General features: G+C 40.3%; 1 protein-coding gene across 7 annotated transcripts in view; it reads right to left on the bottom strand.

Moving 5' to 3' along the window:
- The window catches only part of SULF2 (sulfatase 2), a 235,256-nt gene that overhangs the window by 139,006 nt on the left and 71,169 nt on the right, over nt 1-25,081 (bottom strand). For 3 of the 7 annotated variants that reach the window (XM_043526701.1, XM_043526699.1, XM_037916015.2), the window contains one exon: nt 24,730-24,839. The exons of 1 other annotated variant lie outside the window; for it this stretch is intronic. Coding sequence is in view for 1 of the 6 variants with exons in the window: in XM_043526699.1 (XP_043382634.1) it covers nt 24,730-24,839 (110 nt within the window). In the remaining 5 variants the exon portion in view is untranslated. Of the gene's footprint in view, nt 1-24,718; nt 24,840-25,081 lie in introns of all 7 variants that reach the window. 3 more of the 7 variants (XM_037916013.2, XM_043526700.1, XM_037916014.2) reach the window with 1 other exon arrangement.

The following is a 25,081-nucleotide window of genomic DNA, read 5'->3' as shown; positions in this document are numbered from 1 at the left end:
TGTGTTTGAGTGTGATCCCATTCCCTTGTGCAGTTAAGCAGTGCGGTGGAACAGTGTGTTAATGCACTCAGATTTCACAGGACTCCTTCCCACATCAATTGGCAATCACTTGTGCAGGACCAAAGCAGCACACAGCGAGCAGCATAGGGACAGGGTCTGAAGCTGCACACATGCAAGAGATGTGCCCTTGCTTACCTTCAGAAGTGAAATATCAGCTTCAATGACACACACCTGTGGAAAAAATGGTGGCAGAATTTACAGTATTGTCCCTACTCACCTGCAGTGATTCCCTTAAAAAACCACCACCACCTAGACACTTTACCCCATCTTGAATGCCCAACCCCTCCTACCCCCAGACAGAACTCACCATATTTAGGGTGTTCACCGAGATGAGTGCTTGCCAGGGGACAGAGTTATTTGTATGTAAAAAGAGGCATATTTTACTATAATGATTCATTACTGTGCATGAACTAACTATCTTGCTTCTGTTTATTGGTTTTTGTACCTCTGCAGATGTGGCCTTCAGCAGAACCCCCTACACACCGGCAGAGCACCTCCACCAGATAAGGAAGCGACCAAGGTGGAGCAAAAAGGACATGCTCCAAGAAGTGCTCCAATCCTCAGAGGCTAAAAAGGGAGAATGAAGGGAGTGGCAAGAGACCCTGAAGGAAAAGTTTAAAATAGAAAGGCAGGACAGAAAAAGTGAGAATCGTATTGTAAAGGGCCAGGAGAGGATGATAAAAGTGATGAAGGAGCTAACAAATGTTGAAGTCCCTAATCACGCTCCAGACAGAATACATGTGCTTACCCCCCACCCCTTGCAGCGGATACATAACTGCTTTCCATGTCCTCCCCAAACTCCTCCCACACATTCCTTGCAACTTCCTGGAATGTCTCAGTACCCCATTCACTCCACCTCTTCGGACAGCTTCCAAAGTTATAGCTGGATTTACACACAGCTATTACAGCCTACACTGCCCTGCACTCTTATCTCCCTTCCCACCAAGCCTTTTGTGTGTGAATTGATATTTAACAAAAAAACTCTGAAAGATAACCTGTCTTTATCTGTCTCCTACACATGGTGGTTGCTGCTGGTAGTAGTAATACATAGTGGCAGTTTGATCATTTGCCAACTACAAATCCCGGTCAGGAATTATCACAATTTACATGCAAGGTGGCAAGTTAACAAAGCATGGCAGAATGGTGTATAGAAAAACACATTACTGGTGCTCATTGTCAAAATGTTGACTCGAAGCCTCCCTGATTCAAATAGCCCTCGATTGTGCTCCTCTAATAGTCCTCGTATCTGACTGCCCAAATTCAGCAGCCTGGCGATATGCCTTCACGCTCCACCCTGGGGGAAACTTTTCACCCTTATTAGTGTCACAAATATTATGGAGCGTGCAGCAGGCTGCTATGATCATGGGAATATTTTCCTCATTTAGGCCTAACCTGCCATGAAGGCAGCATCAGCATGCTTTTAATCTGCCACAGGCACATTCTATGGTCATTCTGCACCTGCCCAATCTATTGTTGAAGTGCTCCTGGCTGCTGTCCAGGTTTCCTGTGTAAGAATTCGTGAGTAAGGCTACGGGTTTGTCACGGAGGTCACGGATTCACCTCCGTGACTTCTGCAGTGGCCGGAGCGCCTGGCTTGGGCCACCACGCTCCCCCAGCAGCAGAATTTAGGTGTGGGAGGTGGGAGGGGGTTGGGGCATGGGACGCTTGGGCTCTGGGCGGCGCTTACCTGGGGGGCTCCTTGGAAGTGGTGACATTCCCCTCGCTCAGCTGCTAGATGGAGGCGAGGCCAGGCAGCTCTGCGCACTGCCTCTGCCCAGAGTGCTGGCTTCGCAGCTCCCATTGGCCAAGAAGTGTTGCAGTCTGGACTCGCTAGCTTCCACTCAGCGATCGCCACACACTTCTTCACCAAGAGGGTAGCTCTCATTTTGGTGTCCTGGCACCGCAGTGGGGTAAGTTCTGCACACAGTTCCAGGAAGGTGGCTTTCCACATCTGAAAGTTGTGCAGCCACGGCTCGTCATTCCAGACCTGCATAATGATGCAATCCCACCACTCAGTGCTTGTTTCCCAGGCCCAAAAGCTATGGTCCATCATGTTCAGCTGCTCCCTGAAGGCCAAAAGTAGTCTGGTGCTGTTTCTTTCCATGACACACAGCCATGATTCCTGATCAGATTGGGTGCTCATGATATACTACATGACCATCCATGATGTGTTTATAACAGTGACCACAACAAGAAAGAGTAGTGAGGGATCCATACTTTCAGACAGAGATGGCGGGTGCCCAGTAATGTCTTCCCACAACTCCTAGCTGCAGAAGATGGCGAGTAACACTGGGATAGCTACCCACAGTGCACTGCTCTCTCTGTCGATGCTAGAGCACCAACTGTAGACACGCTCTGCCGACAGAAGGAGCATTGTGTGAACATGCACAAGCGATGTAATTATACCGGTTTTTGATTCTCGGCTTAACTTGAGTCAACAAAACTCAGTAGTGCGTATAAGGCCTCAGTTCTTGCCTACCTCTCCACTTTGGGCGAACCCTGGGGCTTGCTGGCGTCTGGGCAAAGTTCGCCCATTCTTGTTTTCATCATTCTTCCATGGAGCTCCTTCTTCCTAGGAATATCTTCCTGGCCCAGCATATCATGCTTCTCCCCTGGTTTTCTTCACATTCCTCCTCAAAACACACTTTGTCCATAAGCCTACTATTCTTTGTCCTCCCCACACAGAAGTGTTATAAAAAAAAAAAAGCTTCTTACTCTGCATCCTGTTACAACATTTACGCCATCTAATTACATTCTGCATATTCTAGATGTTCTGTCTTGTTTGATAATTTACATTGTAGACTCCTTGGGGCAGGGATTACGTATGTTCTTTATTCTGTACAGTACAAAGGATACTGTCTGTCCATCAAATTATCAATATTAATAAATATTCCTTTTTTAATAACTGATATTGTCCAGATATAAATTTACATTTCCCCTCCCAAAGGTTCAAGATTCAACATAATTGAGATTAAGAGGCCATTAAAACAGTTTGTCAGAAACTGCTGTGCAACAAACAAATGCACCTTTAAAAAAGGAATTAGGACCAAATCTTGGCTGCTATCTGAGTAGCAAATTCCCACTAATTAGAAACAGAGTAACATGTGTGGAGCTGTAGCAGGACATAGCCCTGTTAGGTATTAATTGAATGCTACCTAACTCCCCTTATGTTCAAGGATGTAAATTGGATGTGTTTGAAGAACTAGACCTTACATTTTAGCATTTCTTCTAATGATGTGAAGTTAATGTGTATGTGCAAGAGAGAAATGGGGGGCAGGGAGAGATTTGGACTGCACAGAAACAGTAATAATTGTTAACCTCTGACACTTTAGTTCCATAGAAATAATGGTCATTGCTGAAGATACGGATCTGCTCTCCATTACGCTGAAATTGACATGGCCTGCACAAGTGCAACTGAGGGTGCATTTCAATCTAACAATCTTCAATTAGTTAACTACTTTTCTTTAATCATGACATGGTTTTCTAAGGATATACAGTAGTAGCAAATAAAAAGAAAGGGAAGGAAAACCAACTCTAATTGTGGCTTGCAATGCATCTATCATGATTCAACCTCCAAGTGCCTACTAATGAAGCTTTAAAATAGTACAGATCTTTAACTAGTCTCTAGTGAACTATATCTTATATGCTACCCTCAGAACTGATCTGAAATGCTCCATAAATTTACTGGCACTGAGCCGAAACAGTGCACTCCTTTAACCTGTTTGATCTCCATCAGGAGTGAAGCTTTAGTTTGTTATGCTGTTAATCACCTCTAGGAAGCCACAAGGAACAGAGGGGAATAAGAGGTGTGGGGTATAGGAGGGCAGAGGGATAGAAGGTTCTGTAACCACTAGTTCACAGGCCACTCCAGAACTTGGAATTGAACCCAGAATTCTTAAGTCCCAACAGTTCTCTCCCGTCAGCAAATACCTGTGAAACCCACTGATGGGTTAGCTCAGGAAGTAGGTAGTGCTCTGGATCTAAAGGTTCCAACTCTGCTAATAATCCATATGCAAGTCAATATGGAATTTCTGTTTTTTCCAGTCCACTATTTTAAAAAAACCTATGAAATTACATTAAGAAAAATATAGGTCAAATTTCACACCCTTAGTGTTCATAAAGTATTGAAAAGTTAGAAATCACCAGTGCAACTTAATTCAGCCCCCTTGTTCATATTCGTTATTATACAGTCTTTAATTACACAAGTACATCCCCCCCCGAACCCTTGCCTTGTTCAATGCACAGGATAGTTGGTGCTTTGGGGAGGAATCAAGATTGTGTAGTGAAGGGGACTATTGTCAGTACACGTTCTGCCTTGTTTGTTTCAGAAGTTGGAATGTGTGTAGTGATGAAGCAGGGGGTTGCAGGAACAGAAAGGACGGTCTCCTAGTTACGATAGTTTAATATTGTCCTGAAAAACTGGATTCTAACTCTGCCTCTGCCACAGAGTTCCTATGTGACGCTGGACAGGACACTTTAAGCCATACTTTTCACATTTTGCCACTAATTAAGTCATCCTCATTTTCCAGTGCTCAGCTTGAGACAACTGGGGCCTGATCTACAGAAGTGCTCAGCACACTTATCTGAAAGTGAAGTCAATGACAACCATGCTTTGAACATGTGAAGTGCTAAAAAATGCCAAGTACTCTAAAAATCAAGTCCTAGAAGTCTTAAGTTGGGGACCAAAGTTAACTGACACTTCTGACCTTAATTTCTTCATGCCTCAATTTCCCATCTTTGAAATGGGTTTAGTAATACTACCTCACTTATTGTGAAGATGAATTCATTAGTGTTTTTGAAGCATTCAGGTGCTACAGCGATGAGTGACAAAAAACCCATGAAAACACTGATAATTCTGCATTAAACACATGATTTGGATGGTGTATGATAAATAAGGCCTATAGTCACATATTGAATGAGGAGAATAAAAAGAAATATTTAATAACTATCATCTGCACCATCCATCCTGTGCACTGAATGAGGAAGGGTGTTTGTGAAAACAAAATAGTATGTAATCATGTCATTAAAGACTGTCATAATGCATACGCACAGTTGCCTGGACTACCTTAATGAGGGTGTTTCTTAACTTGATTTTACAAGCAGAACATTCTTTTCATGTAGGTTTGGGGGGGGTTTTTTGGTTTTTTTTAATATAATTGTATGTTGGTTGTTAAAGACCATGAGATGTTAATGACTTCCAGGAGCCCAAATTCAAACCGGTAACCCAGACATAAAAGTTAGCATACACCATTAACGCCCCCAGCCCCAAGCCAATCAGTTCCCCTTGAAACTTATCACAATCCTTTCTAGGATAACCATTGACTTTTCAGTGAATAAAAACAGAATATTTACATTTGCTAGAAAAGTTTTATATATTACCAAAAATGGTGCTAAATTTGCTCATGCCACACTCCACAATGGTAATGCCAGCTAAGAGCACTTACAGCTAGAGAAGAGCCAAGAACCAGAGCCAAATATACCACTGACTTCCATTAAAGCTCTCTGTAGAAAGAGAGAGGGAAGAAGGCTCCTAGGGCAGCTGAGGAAACAATCATGACAAAAAGTGCAATTCTATTGAAAGTCACATGCAATGGGGAGGTCAGTGGAGTTGTGCCTCTGAATCATTTAAAATTAAACCCACATTAGCTTTCTCTCTAAACAATGGTGAGTTACTAAGCAATGGTTTTTTTTTTCCTCCCTCCATCACCGTTAGGGTCAATAATAAGTACTTCACCTGAGGAAAACACTTAACATTGTTTTACGTCAAAAACTGCTTTCTATTTCTTTAGTTTCTGAAAGACTGAGCACAATCTCTACAATATTGCCAAAGCCTGTAGCCATAGCAAAACTGAGTCTTACATGCTCCAAATTCCTTATGCCGGAACAGCAACAAAAGGAACTCTCAGCTTCTCTTACTATCAGCTATTAGCATTGTAAATCATTTTATTTTGATTAGCAAGTTTTGCAGTGCTTGGCATTTGCTCTGTATCTGATTAAGAGTGAGCTCAGTGGCTGTGTAACTGCCTTCCTTGAGCTCCAGCATAACAATTCTTGTTGTGCAAAATATTCACACTGAAAGGTGAAAGCCTTAGAAGTTGAAGTTTCCTCATTCTGTTCCATTTTGTGAAATTAGTCCAATTTTATGAAAAAAGTTGAGCAAAATAACTTTCACAAAAATATGGTAGAGTTTTTTTTGTATTAAATAATTTGTCAAAGAAAAAGATCCTGTTTTGGACTGAAATACTTTATAAAGATTACCTTGTGTATTGAAACATGTGAAAATGTAAATTTTCATGTACTTTGCATCTATAAAATGAGTTTTCATAACATTTTGCATTGAAGTCACCAAAGGCACAATTTCAAAACTCTTCATTATTTATTGTCATAACCCACATGGCCCTAATCAAAATATTAATGCAAACTGTTCAACGGGCCTGGTCATCTACAGTTAGATATTCCAGCTAGCCTCCCCCTGAAGTTTCCAATGACAAAAATGTTTTGTTGCAATCATAGTACTGATGACAATAAATGTCATTACTGTCACAAACTCTAATTTCAAGGCTAATCTACAAAGAATAGAAATAATGGTCCATTACAGAATTGTCCATCCCACCCTGCTACATAGACAAGTTTCTCTGCAAGGAGGCAAAATTTGTTTAAAGAAATAAAAAAAGCAGATTGGAAGGAGGTGCTGCACACTGGCAGTCCCACTGGGATGGCTAACAGCCGAAACTTGGTGACCTTTATCGACATCTCATACCACCACAGCTGCAATCAGCAAAGATGCTCAAACTGGAGCTCATTCAAAAAAAAAAAAAAAAAAAAAAAAAGGCCATGCATGGCAAGCTTTGTAATCTACTCCCATCCTCGCTCAAAATAGCCTGAATTTGTCGACCTTCACAGCACACGGCATAGCTGATTTACTTACTCAAGAATCTGAGGAGGTAGGCAGATAATAAAGACTAATGTTGGTGGAAAAGGGGTATTGTTTTGGGATTGGTTTTCTGTGATGGATGGCCCCAGACTGCAAGAGACTTCAAGTGAGGTGGGAAAATGGATAGAAGTCTTGAGAACATTCCTCGTGTTAGCTGTTTGAATATCATCACCGGTCACAGAGAAAACAGAGCCATGATCTCAGGACGCAGAAAGTAAGGGAAGGTGAAGATGATTTCTAAATACGGAATTCAAATTCTGCTCCCAGTTCACTTCAGTGTAAATATTAAGCAACCCCATGGATATCAATGAACTTGCACTGGAATAACTGAAATCAGAATCCAACACATATTTGGTTACTAACTGAACGATCTCAAATGATAAAATAGTTTTGAGAGAATAATTTTTATACTTTAATGTGGGGATATCTCCCTCCCCCCATACCAACCCTAACAACCAAACAAAATCTAGACAAATTCAAAGTACAAGCTGACATTGCATCTTTCATGAGCCAGCGTGATTGGCCAGCGCAGTCAGTCCTGGAAGTGACGATTCATCACTTCTGCCACAGGGCCCACATCCACTTAGAGACAGCCCTGGCCCTGGGGCCTGGAATTGCTGTTGGCTGGCCTGATGGTGGGAAAGGTATAGCATTGACACTTGTAGCTGGCTCACAGAAGGTTGTACTATTTTCTTACCTCGTAATTTCACATAGTCCAGAAATGACAGTTTGTTACCATTTTACAAAAAGCTACAATATCAATGAATTATCTCTCTTATTTGAAATATTTTTCCCCAATATAAAAAACAATTTTGGCTAGATTTTCAGCTGGGGTAAATAGGCATAGATCTATTGAGTTCAGTAAAGCTACATTAATTTGCACCAGCTGAGATTCTGATCCTTACCAGCAAACAAGTGCCAATTAACATAGTACAGGAGGTTTCTGTACTCACAAAGATCAGCAATTGGTCTTCTATAGACTAACACCAAAAAGCGCAACGGACAAGAATCCAACAGCAACAGCTGTAAAATATTACCAAAAATAAACTATAAGGAGAAAGCATATGCTCTAATGGGGTCGGGGTATACACAGTCTTTACTTATTCCTCAAATCCTTTACACTTGTATGATGATTTTGCATTTGCATTGCATATTTCATCCCAAAACACTGCAGAAGCTGCTATACAAGTTAAAACAAGGATTTCACTCAGCAACAAAAGGCTTTCCCCTTTGGGATGCAACAGCACCTGTTTAGCATCAGACAGCGGCATAACATTTTAGGACAAAAAATGAAAAATATTTTTCTCCTCCTGAAAGTGCAAAAGGATTTTAGGTAATTGCCCAACTTGTAATTTTGCCACTTATCACCCCTACTCTTATAGAAATGGCCACTAGAGCTTTAAGAATGTGTTTTTCATAAGCATGAATGTTAAACATTCTGAGAGCAACTGTAATTGTCCTTATATGCACATACAGTCGCCTAAGTTCAGTTATGAAAATCAGGTCCTAGGTGACAAGTCTTAGTTTTATGTCTTATCCAAAAGAGAGCAGTTCTGCCACGTGGAGACACTGATTCAGTCCTGACTCCGATGGAAGAATTCCATCCATGGAATCACCAGCAGCATTTTGCACAGCACCTGCAGGAACAACTCCCATACAGGCATTAACTAGAGCTGATAAAATCTCTGTGCAATTAGACTTTTTTTTTTTTTGGCTTAAGTTTCAGTGAAAAAGATGGGAATAAAACTGTTCAGGAACAATCCCCCTCTCTTCCCCCATTTAAAATCGTTTTAAAAGGTTGCTTGTTACCTTGAGCCCTAAAGCACACTTTCCTCCCTCAAAACACCAAGAAAAATTAGTTCACAGTACAAGTTAACTGCTTGTTACGCAACGTGTGTAAGACAGTCCAATGCATGTCAGAAGGGTTCTGCATGATGGAGGGACTGGCGGTCAGCACTGTCCACTTTCACAGTTAACCAGCACTCAGCACAGTAACTAGGCACTATAATTTGAATCATGGCAGTGCTTAGAACCCCCAAACAGAGACCAGGGCCCCATTGTACTAGTTGTTTATACAAGTTAAAAGAAAAAAAATAAGTGAGATTCTCTGCCAAAGAAAGTTTGCACTCTAGATTGGACATGTGCAGTCTCGCCTATTTTTGTAGGCACACACCAATGAATCATAACACAACTGCTTTAATTCATAAAGTCTTCCTGAAACTGGGTTTGTACTCCTTACTTCTCTACTATTCCCACTGGGGTAATCCCCAGATCTGATACCAGGATAGCTTTTCCAAATCCTGCTGCTCCTGCAGAACAAGCATAGAGGGTTGAGAAGATCTCACTGTTACTCTTGAGAACCAGTGTCACTGGTGTTGCAGGTGTACACTTTCAGGGAGCAATAGACCAAACTAGGCCACTGTGACACCAGTGCTAGCATCATAGCATTGTGTACGCGGACACTGATTCCAGCACTGAGAGTTGTGCTTTTGGAGTGTACTTTTCGAAAGTACTGAGCACCCACAAATGTAGATGAGGAATAGGAAGTACAAGTGATCAGCACTACAGAAAATTGTGTTCATAGTGGCTACTACGACTGATTCACTGACTTTGATCCAGTTTGTAGGTTTAAACCAAGTCACCACAGAGCAATTAACTTCTGTGAAAATGAACAGTTGTAATTGTGAAAAACATTTTCTCTTTTTGAGGGGCACTGGAAAAAGCAAAAGATTTAAAATGCTACAAATACAGTTTTAAGGAACACAACAGAAGTATCAATTATGTGAGAAGATTATTACAGATAAGTCATGTAATGTGGGGGAAAGGGGGTTTAATTTAGTGTTGCATAGGAGATCAACATGGCAAACCAGGTGTTTGGATGTCTTGTAAGTTATGTAAGTTTATTAATGATCTGGATGATGGGATAGATGGCACCCTCAGCAAGTTCACGGATGACACTAAGCTGGGGGGAGAGGTAGATATGCTGGAGGGTAGGGATAGGGTCCAGAGTGACCTAGACAAATTGGAGGATTGGGCCAAAAGAAATCTGATGAGGTTCAACAAGGATAAGTGCAAACTCCTGCACTTAGGACAGAAGAATCCTATGCACTGCTACAGGCTGGGGACCGACTGGCTAAGCAGCAATCCTGCAGAAAAGGACCTGGGGATTACAGTGGATGAGAAGCTAGATGAGTCAGCAGTGTGCTCTTGTTGCCAAGAAGGCTAATGGCATATTGGGGAGCCTTGCCAGCAGAACAAGGGAAGTGATTATTCCCCTCTATTTGGCACTGGTGAGGCCACATCTGGAGTATTGCATCCAGTTTTGGGCTCCAAACTACATAAAGGATGTGGACAAATTGGAGAGAGTCCAGCAGAGGGCAACAAAAATGATCAGGGGGCTGGGTCACATGACTTACAAGGAGAAGCTGAGGGAACTGGGCTTGTTTAGTTTTCAGAAGAGAAGAGTGAGGGGGGATTTGATAGCAGCCTTCAACTACCTGAAGGGGGGTTCCAAAGAGGATGGAGCTCCGCTGTTCTCAGTGGTGGCAGATGACAAAGGAGCAATGGTCTCAAGTTGCAGTGAGGAAGGTCTAGGTTGGATATTAGGAAACAGTATTTCAATAGGAGGGTGGTGAAGCACTGGAATGGGTTACCTAGGGAGGTGGTAAAATCTCCATCCTTAGAGATTTTTAAGGCCCAGCTTAACAAAGCCCTGGCTGGAATGATTTAGTTGGTGTTGGTCCTGCTTTGACCAAGGGGTTGGACTAGATGACCTCCTGAGGTCTCTTCCAACCCTAGTCTTCTATGATTCTATGTCCATTGCATTTGTTTTGTCCCTAGTTTAGGATCTTAAAACAATATATTTATTTAATGAAAGTTTTACAGCTCACCTCAACAGTTCTCATTTGCTGAAATAATGGGAATTTCTCTCTACAGAAATAGAAACTGTATATAATCTATTGAGCTATTGTTTTCACTGAAGTCTCTTTTAGACAGAGATGAGCTCTGAACCTGAGTGAGCATTTGCCAGTCTTTGCTGAAGAAAGAGCTGTGACTACAGACACTGAACGTAGTGAATTGACTGCCTTGGGCTTCTACTTAAAAGTGGTTCCTTCTGGCCAAGTACATAGTATGTTTGCAAAGAGACATGTTTCAATAGCACTTTCAAAAAGGACTTCAGCTTCAAAGACTTTCACTGAGACTATGGGAGATGTTTTCAGGTATACATTGTTATTTTACAGAAAATTATGATAGCCACACCCCAAGGCATGCAACTAGTGCAAATCTTCTAATATCTCCTAAAAAAAATCTTGGAACCAAGCCATGCTAACCTCTTCAGACTTCAGGCAGTATCACAGATCCCATTTCATGCCTCATTCAAAAAAGATTAGAAGGCCTTTTTCCTTTTTGTGTATTAAATGGTTTAATTCACAAGTGATTCAAGTCAGCATAATTATCCAAAAACAGCATGCTTCCTATATGAATTACATTTTGTTCATCCTGATTAAACCATGTTGCACTTGCAGAGTCATCAATTGACGGTGTTTCTTATGTGCTGCAAAGCATGAACCATATATGTAAAAACTCACTCAACTGGAATGTTTGAGTGAGTTAAATTTTATAGCAAAAATACATCAGCGGCTTTCTAACTTATTTCACAACAATGCTTCCAAAAGAAAACAATTAATTATGTGAACTACATGTGATGGCAGTTTCTAGGGAAAGAAAATTTCATTATTTACTAGTAATCTTATTTATATGGAACCTTATATCCTAAAAGGACCTAAAGAATTTACAGAGACAGTAAACATTCTCTCAGCAAGAACTTCTGCACAACGTAACAGCAACAGTTCAGGACAAGGGATGAATAATGTGTCCAGTTAAACCAGAGGGGGAATTTAAGGAGACAATATAATTAATCTTGTTGGAATCTGGCCACAACAACAGTGCTAACATCTTTACTCTAGTGAAGAGAGTCATGGGACTTTAAATTAACACCAAGTGGACAAGCCCTCTGTTATGCATCTCTTCCTCAAAGATGCTACTTTCTGCAGCACTGACCTCAGCACTGGGCTGTCCAGGCCAACCACTGTTTAGCTTTTGAGATCTGACAAGATCACAGGCTGAAGCAACATGGCTGCAAGCCATAAAAATTAACTACTACACTAAGTAATTGGTCTGAGCAGTCAGAGGAGGATGTAAACAGTTTACAGCTCACTCCTGGCTTTCACTTTACTAGCCCTCTCTCTCTCCTGGTTTTACTGTGTCCATGTTGCTTTTTATGAGCAATTTGATAAATTATATCCAGCAATTTTCTTACAATGATACAAAATATGTAAACTGATTAGCCAATAAACACCAATTTCCATTTTTGCCTAGTGTTGAGGTTTTGCTCTTTTTTACAGCTACTAAGCTGCTACAGTAAAAAAAAAAAAAAAACCATTACAAGATGCAAACATTAGACACACAGGACTAGGCTGTAACTTTACCACCTGCCCTGAGTAAGAGGAGGTCCCTAGCTGCACTCCCTCAAGAGCAGAGAGAGAATGAATGGTCAGAGTCAATTTCTTCCCTGTTCCCCTCTTGCTGCGGGATGGAGAAGAGAATAATGTGGAATAAGAGCTATTCCCAGTCCCTTGACCCTCTGACCTCCACTCCCTACCAGTTGCTCACAGTGGGGTGAGCAGCCCTTGTTCTCCATACACCAGGTAAAGTCATAATCTGAGCAGGGCCAAGCAAGGGAATAATTGAGAGAGGAGGGACGGGGTTTATCCATCCTCTCTCTCCTGCACAGATTAAATAAGGGCTGTGACAATCTAGCCCATAGGCAGAAGAAGCGACTAGGAGTTATATGGCCTCTTTCTTTTCTTCACTTATTAGAAAGCACTCTGAACCCAGTGTGGCAAGGCACTACAGTGGATGAAGTTTTATTATAGGCAAGGCTGACAATACTGCCTATTATTGAGGCTGTGTGACACTTCCCATTATAAGACCATGTTTTTGGTTGTTTATAACTTTGCCAAACTTTTATCATTTGGCTGAAAAGTTCCATGCTTGGTGTCTGACTCAGGTCGATATGTTGTGGGTGGGTTTTTTAAATATTTTATTTTTTTTTTTAAAAGAAAAGTGCAACCAAAATGGTTCGGCCGTTTCCAAGAACCAAGCTGGAGAAAAATACATTGTTTTGCCCACGTTAAAAATTCCATTCATCTTTCATTTGAAAGCTCCACTGTCCCCATCCTTTGGAGTAGGGGCTTGGAATTTGACAGGAGGTGCCTTTGTCTGAGACGTGTACCTTTGGCAGTCCTCATGAATATCCCCCAAAATCTGGCCAAGTTATAAGCCTTAAAAGTTACAGTTCACACATGCTCAATAGAGACTTTGATTTTAGCAGCTTAAAAATCTCTGACGATACCATCCTCATTGAGCACCCTTGAACTTCTCACAGCTCTTAGAGCTGACCAGGCCGTGCATGTGCTATCCCAACAGTAACTGAACAAGCTCCAACCCCTCACAGCCCCTATACATGACAGGACTGCACATGAGCCATATGCATTGGAACTGATATCAGGGAGCCTCTCTCCATGACCTCCACCTGTTCAGTGCAGCAGAGGAAGCTCTCTCATTCCAGTGCAGAGGGGACAAAAATTGGACTTGGGGAGAGGGAAAAAGAGGAATTTGGGATAAGGAGTCTGGTGAGACTGGGACTGTAAGGAGAAAGGAGAGAGAAATTGTGGCATGGCAAGGAGACTGGGACCAGGAATCAGTGAGGGAAAAGATGGGAAGCAGACGGGAAACCAGTTGCCTGGGTGGGTGGGGGAGGGAAGACTGGTGGGGAAAGGGTGGGAAGACTGGGATTGGCTGGACAAGGAGACTGGAACTAGGAATCAGTATTTGGGAAAATATGGGGTGGGGGGGGGGGAGAGAAGAGATAGATCAGACAAGAAGCTAGAGTATGAGGGGAGAATTTGAATTAGCTGGACAAAGAGATTGGAACAAATAGCCAGAATGGAGGAGATCGAGGCAAGGAGCCAGGGAAGAAGTAGGGGGAAAGAATGAGATTGAAATAAGAGCCTGGGAAGAGAGACTAGGATGGGATCCAGGGGGCAGGGGAGGGAGGGGAAGAGGGTGGCAGGGGACAGACATCATCAAGGAGCCAGGAAGGGGCAACTGGAACTAACTGGGCAAAGAGACTGGGTATGGGGAGGGGGGACAGATTGGGACTCTGACAGCAAGCCTAGGACTGGGACAGCAAGAATGGGACTGGGACAAGGAGCCCAGAGTGGAGAAGAGACAGAACTGGGACAGGGCAAAGTGTTGTCAAGCTTTGGGGGAGGGGCACCTAATCAGTTTAGTGCTATGGAAAATGTTACCTTATGACTCATTAAAATCATCTGTTTTCAAAAAATACTATGGAAGGGAAAGTCTTAAAACAGATCCTATACTATAGTACTTTATATTTAGCATAATCATGGGCTGATTCCCCACTGTCCTGCATCTTGTATCCTTCAGAATTTAAGCTCTTGGGAGCAGGAACTGTCTCACTCTGTATACTGCTTACACAATGGGGCTTGACTTACATGGACATGTAGGTGCAACATACAGATAAGAAATCATTTGCATCTGTGTGAAATGAGCAGAAAATGGGATTAAATATTGCCATTCTAATTGGGCAGTATCTGACACTTGTGTAGAGGGGATGTGAACAACAAAACAAGGTGCATGGCAGGTTTTTGTTTGTTTTTTTAAATATTTAGTTTAGAATGACTTATTCTTCACAGGCCTTCCCATTCATCTAGTTCTTATAATACAAAGTAACAGTGATAAGTCTGCTATCCCAATAAAAAATAGGCAAACCCAAAAGTACAGAAATCTTCCACTGTTTCTATAAAAAACCTCAGTTTGGTGTCAGACAAGTTAAAGAAAAGTGTATTTTATAACAGGGAGATGGACTGAAAGTTTTATAGCATGACAATGAAAATGCCAACTCATGATTTTAATAAGCACAATTACAGTACTATACATGCTGTCTAGACATAGTGGAACAGAATCTACAGTTCCTAATGTAAACAATATTTATTATAGGGAACACCCAAAGTAAATTATGGTCCTTTTCATATCCTGAGATACACTAAAACCTGTAAGAGGAGGTGATTTCATTTTTTTTTTATGAGGCATAGGAAAGAAAGCCCTGGCTATTACCTATTTATTTTAAAATTTACAATGCTTCAACAACCCTAGTAATGTAATCTAAATTCAACCAGCATTTTGAATTTCCGTGCACTTCACAAGGCAAACTAGCATTTGCTTTTCTTGGATGAGAGTTTAGACTCAATTTATGAGGAAAGTATTTACCAGTCTCAGTCCAGGTGATTATGCACTGCATAAAGCAATTTATATATTCATAACTCTGGTTACCAACTTGCAAATCTAGAAGACACACACCTTTAAAAGGTAAGTGTGCCAAAAAGTTTAACTGCCCTGAAATGAGAAGTCTCTGGATGGCATAGGGTGGTTTTAGCCTAACTAAATTAAAGCTCTGGAGATGGGACATGTCTTTCCTACTCTCTTTCTGAAAAAGTTATGGTGAAAACAGTACTTAAAAAGCCAGAGGATGCTGCAAAAGATACCTGCAATCTCACTGAGCTGCATCTTTGGTCGCTGGTTTAAAGGCTATTGCTTTGGTCTGATTATGAAGGGACATTTCTTTCTCCTCTTCCTGAACTCTCTAAGGGACAAACACTGAGGTCTGCCACTGAGGTCAATGGCAAAACTAATGACTTTCATGAAGCCAGGGTTTCCCTCAGTGAAGTCACTTGTAATGAAGAATTTCCTATAGTTTCTCATTCCACAATTGGGAAGGGAAGTGTGGCTTTTAGGTAACAGTGAGATAATGGTAATAATCTATACATATATTTCATTATTATATTCTTTGTGGATTGCTACCACTTTATGGAGCTTTCCATAAAACTCAGTAAAGCAGAAGGATGTTTATTCATTTACTATTTTAAAGATGTAGCAGATAGCCCATTTGTAAGCTATCTTATGCAGCACGTACTAAGACAATAAATTCCATCGGGCAAGTGGGTGAGCTTTGCCATTGATGCTCATGACTGTTAGTGTTCCATAAATTCTTCAGTTCATGGATTAAGCCTGTTTATTGTATTTATCATTCCTCTCCAGTGTAGGAGAATTAGCATACGATAATAAAGCAACCTTGTAAACGTTAATGATCACCAGAAATAAGCGTTAAGCACATTTTCTCTTTCCTGATGTGTATTCTTCAGTTAATCTAAAATAAAAGTCATGCCTCAGTTCAGGTACACAGGAAACTGCCAGTGTTCAGGTATCCTGATTATGTAGGCATTGTATCTAGAGTAGGGTACTTTACCATATTTACTAGAGTATTTGATAGGAAGTCTGAAAGACTGAGTTTCTCATCCCCGCTTCAGCCCCTGAACACCAAGCAAAAGGGTCAGAGCAGCATCAAGGGGACCTAAAACCCCAAATCTGGCCAGATGAGAATTTCCCAGCAAAGCAAGTGTCAAAGACAGACACAGACTGTCTTTTGAGTACCCCTTTACAAACCACAGCACCAACACTGTTGCAGGGACAGGGTAGGAATAGGAAGGGGTGGGCTTCCTACATGTCTGGATCACTTCACTCACTGCTGAATTGCAGTCACTTTTTGGATGACAGGTAGCAGCTACAATGGATTTAAAACATAAGGGGAAAATTATCAAAATTTCTTTTCCTGTTTTCCTTGCCATTTCAAGGTCAGTAATTTAACACATCATAGCAAAGTGACAATAGTTCAGGACAAGAGATGAATACCACATTCAAAGGAAAATAGAGTGGAATTTTAGACAGCATCATGTAATCAATTCGAACTGAGCCAGGACATCAAGACCCACTCTCTAATTCATGTGAAAAGTGTCAAGTTTTTTAAAAAAAGGAGTACTTATGGCACCTTAGAGACTAACAAATTTATTTGAGCTTTTGTTAGTCTCTAAGGTGCCACAAGTACTCCTTTTCTTTTTGCGAATACAGACTAACACAGCTGCTACTCTGAAACCTATCAAGTGTTAAATTACTCTAAGTTGCCAGAGCCGTAGGTTAACATGCTACTCCCAAAGCTGCATCTGCAGAAACATAGTGGTCTTTGGCATCGAACATAGCCACCAACTCAATACTGACTGCATCAGTTGCTGGATCAAAGCGACTTCTTACAGTATCATTGGAGGTCTCCATCCCAGTACTGGCTGGATCTCAATCTACTTTGCTTTTGAAACCTGGTGAGCACTAATGGTGAAATTTGCCCCGTGCATAGAATCAGCACATGGCCCATGCATCCCTTACTTCCTCAAAGGATGGTTTGAAGTGGGATTTCAGTAGTGCATAGGTCTTGTACTAGTTCTCAGCACAGGGGTGAATTTCACCCTAAGAGATTACTAATCTCAGCAAAGTATTGCTTTAAAAACATTTAAATTATATTTTGCAACATGCTTTGAGAAACAAACCCAGCAAATTGGAAAGGGGAACTGTAAGCAAAACAGCTTTCTAAATATTTGTTCCTTTTGTCTTTTACTCCCAGGAGAGACTGCACATTCCTGAGTCTATTGAGGTGACACCACTGATGAACACATATATTGCACCTGATGAACGAGATCTAAGATTTTGCTTTTACTGTGCATCATTGGCCCTTATCTACAGAAACTGCAGCTGGTCTAGGACAAGATTTAAAAAAAAAAAAAAAAAGGACAATCTCCTTAGAAGATTAATAGTTGTTTTGTGGCAAGGCAAATGTAGATAAACAAATGTAGTGTACACAGTCAACAACATATGAGCTAAGGAGGCTAAATCATTTTGGCAAATGAAAAAACCAAGGATACTGTAACTTTTTTTGGGTAAAAACACAGAATAGATAATTCTGGCAAGCAGATTTTACATGCAAGAACAACTTATTACTTAAGCACACTTACAAATTTTGTTTATGTTCTTTAACTTGTTCCCAGCATTAAAAACCCTTAGTTTTGTTCGCAAGAAAGAGCTTAGAGGATAAAATTGATAAAACTGAAGAATTAACATTCAATCAGTGTTAATGTAATTAAGACCAATTCTAACCCTCTTATTTCTCAGGTCCTCAGAGCTTTCTTTTATATCAAAGACACATTAAAAAGGTGCCTTTTATATCAGAGTGAAACCTTCCATTTGAGCCTCCATGTTCCATTTCCAACATTGATAGCAAGCATGTTACAGATATAGACTAGAGCATGCATTTGTCTGACCAAGAATACTTCCACAAATTTATAAACTGAAAGAGGAACACAAATGAGGAAGTTGAATACACTTACTGAGAACAGACTTAGAGCAGAAAAACTATTAGATGAGAAAAATACAGGTTTCAGAGTAACAGCCGTGTTAGTCTGTATTCGCAAAAAGAAAAGGAGTACTTGTGGCACCTTAGAAACTAACCAATGAGCTGTAGCTCATGAAAGCTTATGCTCAAATAAATTGGTTAGTCTCTAAGGTGCCACAAGTACTCCTTTTCTTTTTGAGAAAAATACAGTTTTCTATTTAACTGCAATGAAGGTCAACACAAATTTAAAATGTACTGAATGGTTAACTACACCTTTATACTTCTCTAGCAGAAAAGCACTTTCTAATCAGTCTGTAGTTAATTGGTTTTCACCGACTTCCTTTTTCTATGCTGCCTTGATGCTGTGTATGCAGAGCTACATTTAAATGTCAACAAGCTTCCTTGATGCGCTCACGTACACAAGCCCAGGCAAAATGGGTTTTGTTCAGGTTCTAGTTAATCACCCTAAATTCCATTACTAAACCCAAATGTAAAATAAATCTGTTGCTATGCCTTGCCTCCCTCTGCTCCCCCCGCTCCCCCCAAGTGGTCATAGTTTGCTTTATTTCAGAATTTTTTAAGCTTTGTAGCAATGACTGCTAATTTAGGGAAAATCCTAACTCTTAATCCTAGGATTTCAGAAAAATCTTAGTATGAAAGAATAATCTCTGTGACCATGACTACTTCTCTTAGTTTAAGTTATGTAGGGATGAACTTTCCCAGCTAAACCTATAGTGTTTCTCTTTAATTTCGGTTTCTAGTAACAGTGGAAGAATAGTCCCCCCCACACACACACACCTGCCCCTCTGCTTTTGAGGTAATGATTTTTGACTGTTCCATTTTTCTACGTCAGTTTCCTCTTGGTGTGTAGCAATATCACACTGGATAGTTTCCGATCTATAGATAGTCTAATTGTGCTGATATCCATACTGATTGCTAGTGACTTGCAACACAAAGTTCGCAGAAACTCAATCATTGTTAAACATTTTCAGTATTAAGAGTAATTGGTTATCAAGCTTCTTCCTTCATTCCAGATAAAGATATGAAGTTGTATAAATAATATTTATAAATAACCTTTAAGCACAATAGAGGGTCTAATTTCATTAGGTTTCTGGCCATTGATTGGTATCATTCCTTCCCTCCACCCCTCCAGAATTACTATTCACAGTAGCATAAATTATGCAAACATGTCCAGGAGATTTCCAGTGCCACAGCCCCAGAGCACACTCTATTTGTGATTATTAAATCAAACTTGTTTCTGTTGCATGGGAGAGGTCATTCTGAAGTGTTATCAAGAACTAATTATGTTGATCCATTGACAAGATTGCATTTATTAAAAGCTGGCCTGGGAAGTATTTAGGAAAAGATCTTTTTAAAGGCTACACTTTGAAAATAAAGCTTAAGATACATATTTGGCAAACCTCTTCATCTGAGGCTGGCAGAAATCAAGGGCAAATATGTTTAAATGAGGAAATTCTAATATATAAGCAAAGGCTGCCTGGCATTTTTCACACATGTGAAATGATTTCTTGGTTGATAGGTTTTCATACTCCACGCCCTAATAGGTTGGTTCCTAAACATTTGGCTCAGGTCTGTTGGCTTTAATGGGAGTTTTTGGTGTATGAAGATGATATGACTGGGCTCACTGGGGGTATCTATGGGTGCTTTGGTAGAGGCTTCCTTGAAATCATGCCTCAAAATTGCAAATGCATTTTAATACAATCCACAGACAAAGAGCTTCATTTGGTGTTAGTTAAGGTTGCTCTCATCAATAAACTCACCCATAAAATAAAAAAGTAGGCAATACAAAGTTAAGGATTAAAAGGTTGCAAAGTCAAGCACTCTCAAGTTAGGAAACACCAGAATGAACAGCGTCCATTCAACCTTAATTTGGCCTTCTTGTGTGTATGCATTTATGATATAGCACTTAATTACACGCAGAAGTGACTACCTGCAAAAAGTTTGGTGTACGTGACTTGCCCAGCAACACAGAGGAACTCGGTGACAGAAGCAGGGATAGAATTCTAGACTACAGGGCAAGGCATTCAACTGTCCTAATCACAAGACCATACTTTCTCTTACTGCAGTCCGGTTTCATTCACTACAAACCTTCCAACTTCTGCAGCAAATGAGGCAGATGTCTACAGAAAACATACCAGTACTCTATTCTCTTTGTGAAGTGCCATATTTCACCACTCAGTGCCATGTTGACCAACATATTGACAGTAATTAAACTAAACTGTACTAAGACAAAACATGGTTTGTGTGTTTTTTCCCCTGTAACTTCAATTTTACTGGAGCTTCTAAATGACTCTTTTTTAAAAATTGTGTAACAGAAAACTTGAGTAGGGACTCATCTATAAATTCTTGCTTTTTTAAAAAGGTAAATTTTCAGAAAGCCACAGTCCCCTATTTGTAAGAAGCACCTAACAATACACATGAAAAGGAGTTATAATTTTGTCTTATTTTCCCATAACACTTCAGGAAAGTAACAATTACCATTTGAAAAGGAACAGTATAACTTACTACAGACAGATCTAAAGAACCACAGAAGGAGTTTATCAAAACAGTATGATTTCATTACAGTTCCTCGTGACCCTTCTTATAACCTAGTCTCAGATAAGTCAGTTATCAAAGGCAGCTGCTGCCATGAGAACTGGCAATAGTGACTCTCCCCAAGTATGCAAATGAAATGGAAGGAGGATGTGATGAGTGGCTGATTATCTCTCATGTCACAATATTACTGCTGAGCAGCTGCAGGGGCAGTAAACGTGCATGGGGTAAAACTAGGAAAATCAAGCTTTTTTTTGTTGACATTCCAGTCTTTCCAAAATTCCTAAAAAACCCAACAACATAAAATATACACTGGAGATCATTTCACACACACATTAAATTAGTGGCTGGAATTTGGTTCAAATTCCCCGTGGCATATTTACAAAGAAGGACTCTGAAAAACATGAAGCACTGTTGTAGGGACCCTGTAAAATAGAAAAAATTCTTATGCAACCCTAAGAGTGGTCTCACATCAGCTCCTCCTTCACTAATAAGTCCTTAGTTCAGGTGTCACATTTGTTTGGGAGCTCCAATACCTAAATAGTGCAGGGGAAACGAGATGTATAATACTATCAACCGCTCATGGAAACATGCAACCAACGCTGCGAGGGAGATACGGTTTCTCAAAACCTTTGATTTAAATTTTATTTATGTGTGCTCCATTCCCAATTTGAGATTATAAACTTAGAAAAGGAAGATTTTTTAAACCTATCTGCTGTAATGGTGTTTTCTTGTTTTTTACACTGCGCCACAGAATCACAGGAATTAAAGAAAGGAGATGATCTATTTGGACCCATCCCATCTGTTCTCGGCTACTAACAGGAGCAACCGTAGCTGTCAGAAAACCTTCTCAGTGATGCTATACCAATAGTAATTTCATCATTGTTTGATATGATTTGTCTTCTATTTCCTCCGGAACAGAACAAGGGTGAATTGGTGGGTGGCAGCAAGTGCTGTCTAATGTACCTTTCTGGCATTTTTCACATCCGCTTATCTTTTGTTTTCATACTAGAATACACACTTTTTAGTTCTAATTTCCACTCCACTAGAGCACCTGAGTATCAGGCACTATATATTTGTGCCTCTAACACAACATGTATGATGAACTCACTTTCAAACTCTATTACAATGTTACAAATAAATTAAATTGTGCGTATAAGTGGGAGATAATTTTAAAGAAAACTCTGGTTAAAAGACATCAAATATGCTAAAATATAAAATCCATTACATTTTTCCAAGAACAGATAATTTATTCAATGTGATGTTAAGAGTGTTATCTATATCAGCGTGCTTCTACCATCCAACTCAGGACAACAAACTGTATTTCAAATGTTAGTACAGTGGTAACAGATGCCATGAGAAAGCAGCCTAGTGAATATATGAAGATGCTGAAAACTTTAAAATGAATAGTCTTATTCTGAAGTAAGTGATTTATTAACCTATTGTACTAAACATTGCTTTAGGATGGTTATATATTTGCCCTTTCACTATTAGGCAATGAGGTCTTGATCCTGCAAGGGAATGAGTACTGAATTCAATGAGAATGGAGAGTGCTCAGTTTGCAGGGTCAGTCCCTTAATGACTACTCTTCAGAGGTAGGTTTTGTGGTTTTTCAAGTGTTTGACTACAATGAATTAGAATGTTTGGTAAGTTTGTTCGTAGGTTGCAATAAATATCCTATGAAAAGCCAGTACTGCAAGACTGAGTTCAACAAAGGGTTCAACCACATGAAGTCTATGTATCTACTGTAACAGGTGTGTTTTTCATTTTCATCCAAGTCTGCAACAAAACAAACTCCAGTCAGGACGTTGCATTCACTTTCTGGTTTCACAGCATGTAACATGCTCTTACTGAAGAGACATTGTACAGCGCAGCACAAAAATCAGGCTGCTTGAAGAAATGAGAGACCTAGAAATGATCTCTACTAAATGTAAATGGCATTTCCAGTCATTCACAAATGAAATAATACAAACAGAGACTAAGCAGCGTCTGATAACCCTAAGTGAAAGCAGAATTTTCAAAGTGATGGTATCTGTGCTGGCAAAAAAAAAAAAAAAAATCTATTGGGTAATCTACTTCTCAAACAATTCTTCCAAAAAAGGGATTTGGTCCAGATAACATTTTGAAGCCAGTACTTGGTAAACAGACATTTTTCTCAGGATACTCAAAGCATGTTTATATAGGATATCGTTTAGTTAACTTTCAATACAAGTTACAGCTGAAGCAAATTGGCTACCCACACCGCAGTGATACTTCTTCTCTACCCAACGAATTATCTAGAATACTGTGGTTCACTCCAGCCTTGGTGTTTTGTTTATTCAATGCAAGACTCCCACACCAGTATACTCTACAGTAATTGGTTATCCCCTAAGCTACTGCTAGACCAGGAGTGTAGCAAAAAATTCTCACCAGCTTCACACATCAGGGCTCTTTTGGAGTGTTAGCATCAGTGTATTTACAGCTTTTATTTATTTTTTGACAGCTTACTCTAATCCAAAAGCAGAGTTTTTCATGGTTCTCCCTTGCTAATAGATTTATCAATAGCTAGGAGGAATGTTTTATAGACTTTCCATCTTATACAAGTGTAGCAGAGTTTCCAATTCCCCTTCTGAAACAAACCTGGAAACCCTTTGCTCCAATTTAACTTCAGCTATGAGGGCAAAGCAGGAGATAAAATTTGCAACAGGCAGGTATGTGCATTTTTATGTTTGGTATTTGTGGCAGGTAGAGTCCTGTTGGCTCTATATCATTAGTATCCACTGAAACCATTAATACCAGTTGGCTAAATTATGAACTCCTTACACATACTGATGAGTAGTTTACTCACATGAGTAATCTCAAATTTCAGCAGGACAATTCATCTGTTCTTTACAAAGTGACTAACTACCTCAGCATGGTAATTAAAAAGGTGATTAAGGCAATCAATGGAGCTGATTAGACTTAGGCCCAGACCATGGCTGGCTCTGTACAAGTGCCCAAAGTGGTGAGAGAGAGAGAGGGCACAAGGAACTTTCCGCTTCCTTACAGAGAAGACAGCCTGGCCAGGAATCAGTCATTGCTCTCCTTAAAGCTCCAAGGACCACCTCCTGCTCTGAACGAAAACACTGACAAAAACCGTGACTGGCTTTAATGGGTGCAGGATCCATCTCTGACCTATGAAGAGAGGGAATCAAGGAATAGGAATTTTAGGCTGAATATCAGGGCACAATGTGGAAAAGATCCCTCAAATGGAAACCCTATCACCTGAGACATTTGAAACTACTTTACGCTAGACAAAGCACTAGGAAAATTGACTGCAATCAGGGGGTTGATTGGAACCTGAGCAAGGTAATGGATTAGGTGACTTAATTGGTTTTTTCAGTCCATGATTTCTATTATATTCTTACCCTTTCCAGATAGCTCCTATAGCCAGGTTCATTCAGACCTTCAGTCCAGCCATGAAAGGAGGCAAGCAGCCATTTTTAGAAGAGAGATCTGCTACCTCTCAATATATTGGACAATAGAATATGTATATATTGAGTAAGCCCAGTCAGGTAAAAGTGTGAATCAGGAGCAGTATGGTAAACTGCCACATTCTAAATCCCAAATTAGATCACGCCTTTACTGAACCTGTTGCTTTTTGCTGTCAATCCCACCACTAACTTACTAACCGCCCCCACCCCCAGCTAACAAAGTAGAAGGATTTTATTCCCACCCCATCCAAAACACTTCCAAGCAACATTGCATGCTGTCATAAGACAAAACAAACATCCTCTAACACAGAAGGTCCCTTTTCTTTTTCATCTGGTACAGGTTTTGTTATTCTTACATACCCTCAACTCACTCAAGAAAGGAGTACCCTGGTGTAGCTTGGCTGGCATGAAGGTAGGAAAAGACAAGGGTCTTAACTTCTGTTTCTAGGTTGAGGTAGGAGCTCGAGGTGGAAGGCAGAGCCTGAAAAGGAAACAAACCACAAAGTGTGTTAAACCCAGAATATAAGTTTTGATATCCACCACCCCAAATTTGGGAGCACAAGATTTGCAAATTATAGGTCAAGTTCTTATTTCCCCCCACTATCTAAACCGGGAAAGTACAACTTCAACACAATGGAAAAATAAGGACACGAGCTGCATTCATTTGTTCTGCAGTCTCAGAGGATGGCCTGTTAAGGATGAAGGTTCTTGAAGGCCTTGTTG

Source organism: Chelonia mydas, chromosome 13 (assembly GCF_015237465.2).
Source record: "Chelonia mydas isolate rCheMyd1 chromosome 13, rCheMyd1.pri.v2, whole genome shotgun sequence".
In the NCBI taxonomy this organism is placed as follows: domain Eukaryota; kingdom Metazoa; phylum Chordata; order Testudines; family Cheloniidae; genus Chelonia; species Chelonia mydas.
The sequence above is the reverse complement of the archived record's forward strand: the minus strand, read 5'-3'. Positions and strand labels throughout refer to the sequence as shown.